This window comes from Emiliania huxleyi (genome assembly GCF_000372725.1).
Source record: "Emiliania huxleyi CCMP1516 unplaced genomic scaffold EMIHUscaffold_384, whole genome shotgun sequence".
In the NCBI taxonomy this organism is placed as follows: Eukaryota; Haptophyta; order Isochrysidales; family Noelaerhabdaceae; genus Emiliania; species Emiliania huxleyi.
The window spans coordinates 47,789-58,372 of record NW_005199089.1 but is presented as its reverse complement, the minus strand read 5'-3'; the positions used below and the strand labels follow the sequence as shown (position 1 = coordinate 58,372).

Here is a 10,584-nt window from a genome sequence, read left to right as displayed (position 1 = left end):
ACCTGGAAGACCGACGAGGGGTACTATGCCGACTCGCCCTCGTCCGGGTCGTAGCACGACACGACTGGGGGTCGAAGCGCGGCGATGTTGCGCTCCCAGCCGGGCGCCTCGAGCAGGTCGATGGCCCCGACCTCCTCGCCGCGAACCGCAGGGCGGTCGTCTCCCTGACCGCCGCGGTGGGGTGGGAGGAGCAAGAGGACAGTGTCCCCTCCGCTTGCCCCCTCGTCCAAGAAGAGTGCGCGCGCCGCGCGGAGGGAGGCGCGCTCGCCTTGTTGCCGGCGTTGGCGGTGGTGGGGGCGTCGGCGACGTTGAGCGTCAAGGCGACGATGTTGGGGCACGAAGGAGGCGGACGGCAAAGCGGTGACGGATTCGGCGGTGGAGAAGTCGGAGGTGAGCGCGGAGAGACCCGAGGCGCGACCGCCGCACGCAGCGAACAAAGAGCGCTGGTCCGCGATGTAGCAGATGTTGTCCGGCACGGAGAGCGTCAAGGGCACGCGCGCGCCAGCCGCCGCCGTTGAGATTCAGTCGCCCGTGGGCTGGGGTCGAGGGTCTTGGGAGCAGCTGTGTGCCGCGTGCGCTGTGGGCTGTGGGTCTGTCGTTCGGTGCGTGTCAGTTCTAAGATGTGGGTGCATGCGCCGGCAAACCTGGCGTCGTCGCCTACACAAGCAGACAGCGGCGGGGCGTCAGAGCCGGGCCGGGCGGAGCGGCGTGGCGAGAGCGCACGCTCTCGATTCTGGTGTAGGCGGAGATCACGCCGAACGGATCGTCTTTTTTCTTTTTTGCTAGCCTTGCCTTCGGAAGGTAGGTAGGGAGGTGTTACCTCACACTGTCTAGGCAGAGACAAGGAGGGCCCCCGCACACACGAACCCACACATACAGAGAGGGACGAGTGCACGCATTGGGCATCAGAGAGCCATAACTTGCCTCGGTATTAATATGATTTTTTCAAAGGGTTGCCCGGCCGGGTTGCTGCGCAAATCTCGCGCTGCGCTAGGCTCAGAGCGAGTTCGCGCTGCGCTAGGCTCAGATACGGCGTGCGCGGGCCGCCGGGGTGAGGACCTCACCTCCTTCGGGCTCGGCAGCTTGTCGGGCCGTCTACCTCAGGTCCTCAGCCCTCAGCCGAAGCTGGGGCCGGTCCTCCCGTAGGCCGTCCGTAACCGAGAGAGCCCCCGCGAGCCGCGTCCCGATGAATTCGACGGGCGTGGGCGGGTCGGCCGTCGGGCCGTCGGGGCGGGGAGGAGAGCGCGGCAACCAGCATTCCCAGTAGCCCGCACACCTTTGGCTTTGCGCAAAGGCTTTTTGCTTTGCCCGCAAAGGTCCGGTTTGAGAGCGGATTTTGACGCAGCTCGCCCAGCTGTCCCTTGTGTCGCTGCGCCGCTTGGTCCTTCGTTGAAGCTATTTACACATCACCTCGGTCCTCACGCTGGAAGTTGGCGAATCGATGCGAGGAGACATGTAGCATGCAGGTTGCAGTCTGTATAGAGAGCATCTGCACCATACAGACCCTCTCTGCACACACAGTGCACTCTTGGGTGGGATTATGTATTCCGCACCTGCATTGTGCATTCTGTACGACTCTTTTTTTGGCCTCTCCTACCTATATTGGGCGAGTGTTTGCATTCTGCACCTGCATCCTGCATCGGTACTCTGTACGCTCTCTCCTGGCTGTGGGTGAGTTTTTGCATTCCGCATTCTCCTGCATCCTGCATCCTGCACGTCTCTCACAGGAGCTGTAGATCTAGCTTTTGGGTCCGCTTCTGCATTCTGCATTCTGCATCTGCATCCTGCATCGGGTGGGTTCTGCATTCTGCATTCTGCATCTGCATTCTGCGTTTTCAGAGAAATACAGAATGTAGAATCAGTCCGTCTATGCAGAGGCTAATCCATGCAGACTGCAACCTGCATGCTACAAGAGTGGATGCGAGCGCGCCGCGTGCTCAACGCGCGGCGCGCTCGTATCGACTTGGAGTCCAATGCGCGCAGCGGGCGGGTAGCACCTCGGGAGCTCGCTCTACCCGGGATAGCCCGACCCCGCCAGAGCCACTGCTAGAGCCTTGGGGGGGCCGTTTTTCGAATTCTCCACCTCCGATAACCCTAGCCCCGGTCCCATATCCCCGCGCGACGCTCCTTTGAAAAACGCCACTTAGTACGGCGAGTGTTCACATTCACACCTTCGTCGCGATGCGTACGTCCCCAGGCGCCGTCAAGCAACGGTGCGACCGGTTGAGTACCGGTCGCGATGGCTTCATCGGCCGGTATGCTTTGCGCCCCTGCGCCCGCCCGCGCCCGCCCGCGCTCCCCACCCTTGAGCACAGCGCCCCCCACGCGCGGCGCCGGCCGGAGGGCGTCGCCGGGCGGTCGCGTCCCCCACCACACCCAGACATGAATCGTCCCCCACGCAGACACATTTCTCAGCAGACCACTTGCCACACCACTTGCTGCCCTCGCCCGGCCGCCACAGCACGGCCCGGCCAGGTCCCACCCGCTGAGAGATCGGGCGTGACCCATGGTCAGCGCGCACAATCGCTCGCGGGGCGCTGCGCGCGCGTCCCAGACCAACACAGCCACTCTCGCGTCATCGCCGTGCGCTCGCGCGGCGCAGGAACTCCACCATGCTGCACAATTGATCACCTGCATAGCTCGCGCGGCCTTAGTATCAAACATTCAGTGACGACCTGATCGTACGGCCAGTAGGAAGGTGTCCTTCCATCGTGTGCACGCTTCTGGCGCAATGCGCGTCGCCTCGGATTGGCTCCTGGCACTCTCGAGCTTCTCAGGACAGCGCCGGTGCCTCTCTCTTGGACCGGCAATAAACTTGGTGGTCTATTGTCACCAATGTGGGACCAGTGCGGCATCGCGCCATCGACAGCTCTGAACTGCGCCTCACCACTGACCGGGAAGGCCGCCAAGTGGGCCAGCACAGGTCGCACATAGATTGTGGCAGCAGTCAGCAGTGCATGTCTGATAGCTAGAGCACCAGCGTCAGGGTCGCAGGGTCGGATCGTGTCAAGCCTCTCGCCCGGCCGGCCGCGTGCAGACGTCGGCCTGTCTGCTGTCTGGAGTGATCTGTCGGCGGTCAGTGCGACCAATCAGGTCGGAGGTTTCTGATGGTTGGAGGGTCTATCTGTATGTATTCCTCGAGATCTCTCCAAATCTTCCCTCTGATTAACTTAGCTTAATTGGGAAGAATAGTTGGTGCTCTGAGCGACTCTGAGCGCCGGGCCCCGTTTCCGCACTGCGGCGCGGCGCACGGTGCCTCCGGGGGCCCCCGCGCCCCCCCAGAGATGCTGCGATTCTCGCCCCTTGTCCCAGGGGAGCCAGGTGCGTGTGTCTAATCGTAGTGGGGGCCCTGCCCCCCCTCTCTTTTCTGTTTGCTGTTTTTCAAAACGCCCGCCAGCCCGTCACCCCGCGAGAGGCGGGGCTCGGGCCTCGGCCCCCCACTCACCGAGAGATCAAAAACGCTCGGCCTTGCACTGGGGTCATGCTCATGGGCCTCAGGCAGTTCACTTTGGGGGCTACGGGTATCCCCCCCTGCTATACTTTGAGATCACTTCTCCCTGGGGGGGGGGCGCGGCGCCGCGCGCGCACACACTAATACGTGCACCATACTGTACTCCACGCTACCTCGTACATGCACCAACCAGACTCTCCACGCGCGGGCGCCCCGCGGTCTCTAACGTACGGTCCCCGACTGCCGACAGCCACGGAGCCAGCACGGCCACGAGAGCCCCTTCCGCGGCATCAGCCCAGCCGCTTGTGCTTCGCGGCCGCCGGCGCGCGCGTCTCCGACGAGTCATGGAAAAGGAATGCGAGAGCGATGACCACGTACCTACATGCTGAAGACACCGACATCAGGGCGGGAAGACGGCAGTGTGCAGAGTCTTCATAGCGCTGCGGGAAGACGGGAAGGGAGGGGGGGGGGGGGCTGCGAATGCAGTGAACACAGCTGAGCACGGCCGAATACAGCGGAGTCCGTGTCTCGCGGGTGCTGGCTGGGAAGACAAAGAGTCCGTGTTCCGCCTCTAGGCCTCGAGATACGGGGAGATACGGGGAGATACGGGGAGATACGGGGAGATATGGGGAGATCTTCCGCCTCTAGGACCACACGCACAGGCTGATGAGAGTAAGCCCCTTGAGCCAGTTGGAGCGGCCAGAGGGCAGCACCGTCGCCACGCCGAGGATGGTGAGCACGAGGCAGGCCGTCTAGCCGCGAGATGACCCGAGATGACCCGAGATGGCGCGAGATGGCGCGAGGTGGCGAGCACGAGGCAGGCCGTCTCGAAGGGCAGCACCAGGAACAGCGAATGAATCTCGGGCGATCTCGGGTGTCATCGATCATCTGCAGACACGCACCACTCCCTGCCCCCCCCCCCCCCTCTCTCTGTCTCTTTGCATTCATCAAATCTCCCATCGCACGCACCTCGAAGGGAAGCATGTCGAGCGAGAGAGGCTCGCCATATGCCCACGCCGCGAGCACCTAAAAAAGAACACGGCGGGTAAAAAAGAATTTTGAAACAAAACTCCCTCGCACAACACTAGGCACGGGACTGGCGCGCACTGGCACTAACACAGGTGTGTAAAAAAGAAACAACAGCGCGCACGGGTGAGTAGGGAGAGCAGCACCGACGCCGGGAATACCTCGAGATACGGGGAGATGTGGGGGAGATAGGGGGGAGATATGGGGAGATAGCACCGACGCCGGGAAGCCCAGCAGCGTGATCTGCGTCGCCGACCCGACCGCGACTCCGATGGCGAGGTCGGGCTTGTTCCTGGCGGCGAGGGCGACCGCGTCTAAGGCCTCGAGATAGGGTGAGAGATGGGGGGGGAGAGATGGGGGGAGATCTTGTTCCTGACGGCGAACATGACCGCGGACGCGTGCTCGGCGGCGTTTCCGACGATGGGCAGCAAGATGGTGGAGACGAATGCGAGTGGAACCTTCGCACCCGCCGCGGCCCCCTGGATCGACCCGACAACCACCTCGGACAGTCCCGCCGTGGCAGCGCACAGCAGCGCCAGCGCGACGGTCGACTGGCGGAAGCTTAGCTCCTCCTCCTCCTCCTCCTCCTCCTCCTCCTCCTCCGCCGCCGCCGCCGCCGCCGCCGCCGCGGCCGCCTCCTCGTCCTTTTCCCCGTCGTCGTCGTCGTCTGCCGCAGCGGCGGGGAGGCAGGCCACTGTGTGCGGGCGGCGGCCGACGCCTGTGGGAGGAGGAGCATTCCAGCCTCGGGGCGGGCTGTGACGTCTCGCTGCTGGCTCCGCTCTGCCGCGCGGCAGACGGCCCCTCTCCTGGGTGTACGGGCAGGGGCTTCGCACGGCGTGCATGGCGACTGCAGTCCAGCGGAGCGCAGCCTCGAGCACGCGTGTTCGAAGGGGTGCTGGTGTGAGCTCAGACGCCCTCGCACTCCGCGTCTAGGGCCTCGGGAGAGGGGGAGAGAGGGGGGGAGATCTCGGGAGGTGCGGGGGAGATGCCGAGCTCAAAGGCGATCAAGCTCGCGTAGGAGAAGAGGAGCACGACGGAGACCCACCGCGAGAGCGAGAGCACGTCGCTCTCCGTGTCCTCGTGCCGCGACGACTTTGTCTCGCCTGCAGCGTGCAGCTTCGGGTTGTCGGGCGCGGGTGTCCTCTCACCAGCTGTCCTGTGAGCTGTGAGCTGTGCAAGTGTCTCGGGAGTGACCCTCGCCGAGGACGTCCGGAACAACCATAGTCACGGCGCCCAGGACCAGGACTGCGGCGTGCGCCTCTGCGCTCTTTTGGTCGTATCGCTGCGTGGCGTGCCGCACGCCCCCAAAGAAGAAGGCGCAGCCGAGCACGAGCAGCAGGTTCGAGAGGACCGAGCCCAGTAGCGAGAGCTGCACCACCCGCAGCAGCCCCTCGCGGATGGCGCAGAGCGACACGATGAGCTCAGTCGCGTTGCCAAAGGTGGCGTTGAGCAGCGCGCCAGCCTGGCTCGAAGTGTGGAGCGCCGCCTGCTCCGTGGCGTAGCCAATGCGCTCGGCGAGCGGGCAGAGCGCTGCAAGCGCGAGTAGGAAAGAGATCTCGTCGCCGATGCCGAGGCGCGCTGCCAAAAGCGCCGCAGGGCCGCACGGCAGGAGCAGATTCAGCCGCGAGCCGAAAAGGACGTGCAGCGCGGCGTGGGCGGCTGATTTGGTTCGTCGCCTCATGCTCTCGGCTCGTGCAGGAAAGGCGGAGCGGCTGGTGCTGCGGCGACGCCTCCGCGCATTTCGATGGCGAAAAACTCCTCGGCAACCGATGCGAGTCGGGACTAGGGATCCCTTATATAGATGTTAAGTGTGGGTAGAGGGAGATTCGCGCGAGCTGCGGGACCGCCGGGACGGCGGGCGGGTGATTGCGACTCGCCGCCGCTTTTGGCGACTTTTCGCGACTTTTGGGACGCGCGATCGACCGGCGAGAACGATATGGCGGGCGAGGCCGTCACGGCCATGATCGTGGCTGACGACGGCGGCGACGACCCCCTGGCGGACCGCCGCGAGGACCGGGAGGCGGCGGCGGAGCGGGAGAGGAAGGCGAAGGTGGCGAAGCTCAAGGCGCAGACGGCGAACGCGATGGAGGTGGTGCGGACGCAGCAGGCCTCGAAGGAGCGGGGAGCCTTCGACGAGGCGGCTCTCACTGGGATCCCTACCCAACCGATGGCGTGAGATAGGGCGCTGACCTTTCTCGCCGAGGCTCGCCGTGGCCCCACACGGCGCGGCCGGCCGCTGCGTGGAGGCGGCAGCGGGCGAGGTTGGCGAGCTGCTCGGCCTCATCGATAACGCCGACGTCACGCGCCGCTTCGACGGCTACACGGACCGTGCGGCGACGGAGAAGAAGATCCTGCGCGACGTTGCGGCGGTCGGAGACCTCTACTTCTCGACGGGCGACCTCGTCCGGCAAGACGCGGAAGGGTTCGTGTACTTCGTGACCGCATCGGCGACACGTTTCGCTGGAAGGGCGAGAACGTGTCGACGGCGGAGGTGCGCGCACCAGAGGCCAATCATCGATCGGAGAGATCTCACCGCGTGTGCATAACGACCCTCGCACCGAGTGCCCAAAGGTGGCGGAGATACTGAGCGCCGCTCCGGGCGTGAGCGAGTCGACAGTCTACGGCGTCTCTGTCGGCTCGCTCGAGGGCCGCGCCGGCATGGCGGCGCTCGTCGTCGAGGCCGCAGCTTCAGCGTTGAGGCGCTGGCCCAGACCGTGGCGTCCTTACCCCGGTACGCCCGGCCGCTCTTCGTGCGGCTCCTGCCGGCCCTAGAGCTCACGGCCACCTTCAAGATTCGGAAGGGCAAGTTGGTGGAGCAAGGCTTCGACCCGGCGGTCGTCAGCGACGTGTGGCTCTACGAGGAGGCGGCGGGGGCGTACAGGCCTCTGGATGTAGAGCTGCACAGGCGGCTCGTAAGCGGGCAAGTAAAGCTCTGAGCAAACGCCTCGGCTCTAGCTAGTAGCCACACGCGTCTACCTCTTGGAAGGAAAAACGCCAACCCTTTTCCTGGCTCACAAGCTAAGGATGTTCACAGGCCCTCACACTCTCCCGAATGGGGAGCCCCGGGTACTCTTTTCGTAGTCTTTTTTTACGAGCAGCTGTACTCGTCTAAGGCAGGGGTTGTGTTGCGCGCACCTGTCCGCGTCCCTTGCTGCACACAAGTGCTTTATCCCGCGCAGCCACCCGCCCCTACCGCGCACCAGCCCCGATCGCGCGGCGCGCGTGAATCAAAAACCACCGTAACATTCTTTTTTTGCACAACACTGTAAAATTCTTTTTAGCTAAGTGCCTCGCCGCCCAGAAAGAAAACAGACAGGGACGAGGACAGGGTCCTGACGCCGCGCCAATGGCGCTCAACTCCACACAGGGACAGGACGGGATTGCCGCGAGAAGAGACTCCGACGCGAATTCTGACTAACGGCCAAGTCATAGGTCACCGCCTACCTCGGCCTCACTGTTGCCCATGACGGTCGCAGCCTTCGAGGGGGTGGCCCAGACGGCAGGGTCGAAAGCCCAGCCCGCCTCCAGTTTCTTTGTGATCCTCGAGAGGACGCTGGTCGGCAGCCCTGCGGTCAGTTCCTGTGGGGTGCACGGTGGTATCGGCGCGCTTCACCCGCACCCACGTTCTTGTCTTCGTGTGACTGTGTTGGAGGCCCTATAGGCCAGGGGAGGCCGGGGTGGCGCACCTTTGCTGTCAGCCGGCCGTTCCCATCCACGTCGCACTTAGCGAAGATGTTGGAGATGGTGTCTCGCATTTTTTTGCTGTCTCGATTGAAGCGGAAGGCTTGGAGTGCTTCTGTGAACTCGGTCTGGTCCAGCCCGTTCCCATCCGTGTCGAAACACATGAGCGCCTTTGTCGCTGCCTCTTTCATCGCGTGGCGCTCGGTTGCAGCGGGCCGCCCCTCGGGAGATTTGGCGTAGGCAAGGGCCGCCTCCTCGGCCGTTTTATAGGTGCCGAGAGACACTGTCTTTCCATCACGCCTGACAGTGGCAGTGAAGTGATCGGCAAATTTACACTTTCCCACATTCTGGAACTGCGAGACGTCGGACAAGCTGGGAATCAGGGCAAGGCCTTCCTCTGCTGCCTGCTGGACCACCTGAGCTGCAGGGTCCATTATTACGGACTCGTCGGCGGTCGCTCTGCACGAGGTGCATGCCCCCCCCATCGCGTGAGACGAGGGCCGTGGACGTAGGTGAGTATATATTGCCAGAGTGGCAGAGGACGTACGTACAATTCCCTCATAGTCTTGCAGCATCGTTGGTCTAGTGGGAGAATGCTCGCCTGCCACGCGGGAGACCCGGGTTCGATTCCCGGACGATGCAAAGTTTTATTTTGTAAATTGTTTTCCTGGGCTCCCAGAAAGAGGCTTGCGCGCGTCCCCTTAGTGCGTTACGGTCGTGTAACACAGCCAACCGCACGGTGCTGCTCTACCTCAACACACACGCGACGAACGGACGATATTGCTGGCAGCATGAGCATCCGCCAGCACCCCCGTGAGCTGACAGCCCCGCCCCCCTGCGCACTCCAGTACACTCCTCGTACGCAACACCAGCAAACTACACCATGCTCTCGCCGCGCGCCCCCTCTCTCTCGCTCTCGCGCGCGGGGAACCGGAGACTCCCCCTGTGCCCACCGGCAGGCAAACGTGCCAGCAACAACCGCGCGAGCCTCCGGCCTCGCTGCGGGCCTCTCTCCCCCCTCGGCCCTGCTCACGCCGCCTCCTCGGTGGCAAACGTGACGAGCAGCGCCTTCTGCGCGACGACGTCGCCCGCGGCGGCGTGCAGCACGTCGACGGTCGCCTCGGCGGCGGCGACGAGCGTGTGCTCCATCTTCATCGCCTGCACAACACGAGACAGGGCGGGCGCGGCTCAGAAGAGGGGAGGGCGACACGCGCGCGCGTGCTCCAGCTTCATCGCGCCTCGAGCACCGCGACCGCCTCGCCCGGCGCGACGCGCTGGCCGGGGGCGACGAGCAGCCGCACGAGCTTGCCTGCGGGACAGCGGACACCCGCGTCTCCCTCGGGCGATCAAACAGCAAGACGGGGGCGGCCGCGCGCACCCGACATAGGCGGGACAATCGGCCGTGGCAGGGCTCCAGCCTCAGACGCCGCCGCCTCCGCCGCACGCACCGCGGCAGGGGGGGCGACGTCCGAGACGGCCACGCGCAGCTACTCTCCGCCCACAAACAAGTGAACATGGGCCGCGGCTTGAGGGCCAACGGCGGCGTCCCAATGAGGAGAGGGAGGAGCCGGGGCGAGGGGAGGCGGGGACGGCGATAGCGTGCCGAGAAGGAGAGGAGAGGAAGGGGGGGGGGGGTATGATCGTGCAGCACCGCAACCTCGTTCGTAGCTGGTCATCTCTCCCCCCACCTCCCCCCACCCCCCCCCCCCCATCTCGCGCACCGCGGGCTCATCCGTGGCTGGCCGCTCGATGAAGGCCGCGCCCCGCACGCTCTCGCCCCCAATCTGCGCGCGGAAGGTGCGGCTCGCCCCAGCGGCAGACTCCTCCACCAGCTCGACCTACTCACCGACGAGTCATGACCGATCAAGGCCCCCGCGGGTCCGCGAGACGGCCACCGGCAGCACCGCCTGCCCCTCGGACGGGCAATCTCGGGCAATCTCGGGCAATCTCGGCAGCACCACCTGCCCCTCGGACGGGCAATCTCGGCCAATCTCGGCCAATCTCGGCAGCACCACCTGCCCCTCGGACGGCTGCCAGCCGTCCGCGCCGCCGCCGCCGCCGCCCTCGCCGCCCTCGACGCGGTACCCGTACGACGCGCCGCCCTCGCCGGCGCGCCACAAGCGGAGCTGCATCGGCGCGCCCGCGGGCGCCCCCTCCTCGTCCGACGCCTGAGGAGAAAGGAGAGACACAGCGAGTGCACTCCTGAGCACGATGATACTGACTGGCTGTCCTCTTTTCCGCACCCCTTCTACCAACTCGAGCCGTGGTGGCGAGTGGTCTCATGCGCGCACCGATAGAGACTGGCGGTCCTCGGGTCCGCACCCCTTCTCCCAATTCAAGCCGTGGCGGAGAGTGGTCTCATGAGCGCACCGATGGTGGCTGGCGATCCTCGGGACCGCACCCCTTCTCCCAACTCGAGCCGTGGT

General features: G+C 64.9%; 4 protein-coding genes across 4 annotated transcripts in view; 1 reads left to right on the top strand and 3 right to left on the bottom strand.

Moving 5' to 3' along the window:
* Positions 1–3,741: 3,741 nt before the first annotated feature.
* Positions 3,742–6,158, bottom strand: EMIHUDRAFT_243314 (hypothetical protein; the record flags this gene model as incomplete). The annotated part of the gene is made up of 7 exons (XM_005771458.1): positions 3,742–3,829; positions 4,112–4,203; positions 4,421–4,477; positions 4,694–4,798; positions 4,867–4,956; positions 5,519–5,580; positions 5,672–6,158. 7 exons carry the CDS (start codon positions 6,156–6,158, stop codon positions 3,742–3,744), a joined length of 981 nt encoding a protein of 326 aa, XP_005771515.1.
* A 402-nt stretch (positions 6,159–6,560) lies between these two features.
* Positions 6,561–7,413, top strand: EMIHUDRAFT_118183 (hypothetical protein; the record flags this gene model as incomplete). Its single annotated transcript, XM_005771457.1, has 4 exons — positions 6,561–6,649; positions 6,681–6,912; positions 7,049–7,208; positions 7,250–7,413. The coding sequence occupies 4 exons, from the start codon at positions 6,561–6,563 to the stop codon at positions 7,411–7,413; spliced, it is 645 nt and encodes a 214-aa protein (XP_005771514.1).
* A 341-nt stretch (positions 7,414–7,754) lies between these two features.
* Positions 7,755–8,349, bottom strand: EMIHUDRAFT_243312 (hypothetical protein; the record flags this gene model as incomplete). The annotated part of the gene is made up of 3 exons (XM_005771456.1): positions 7,755–7,766; positions 7,922–8,056; positions 8,164–8,349. The coding sequence occupies 3 exons, from the start codon at positions 8,347–8,349 to the stop codon at positions 7,755–7,757; spliced, it is 333 nt and encodes a 110-aa protein (XP_005771513.1).
* Positions 8,350–9,187: 838 nt separating this feature from the next.
* Positions 9,188–10,584, bottom strand: part of EMIHUDRAFT_118181 (hypothetical protein) — a gene marked incomplete at both ends in the record, with an annotated part of 6,716 nt that continues 5,319 nt past the window's right edge. Inside the window, 5 exons of the mRNA XM_005771455.1 lie at positions 9,188–9,316; positions 9,406–9,467; positions 9,537–9,645; positions 9,880–9,996; positions 10,174–10,326. Of these exons, the coding sequence (XP_005771512.1) occupies positions 9,188–9,316; positions 9,406–9,467; positions 9,537–9,645; positions 9,880–9,996; positions 10,174–10,326 (570 nt within the window). The remainder of the gene's footprint in view (positions 9,317–9,405; positions 9,468–9,536; positions 9,646–9,879; positions 9,997–10,173; positions 10,327–10,584) is intronic.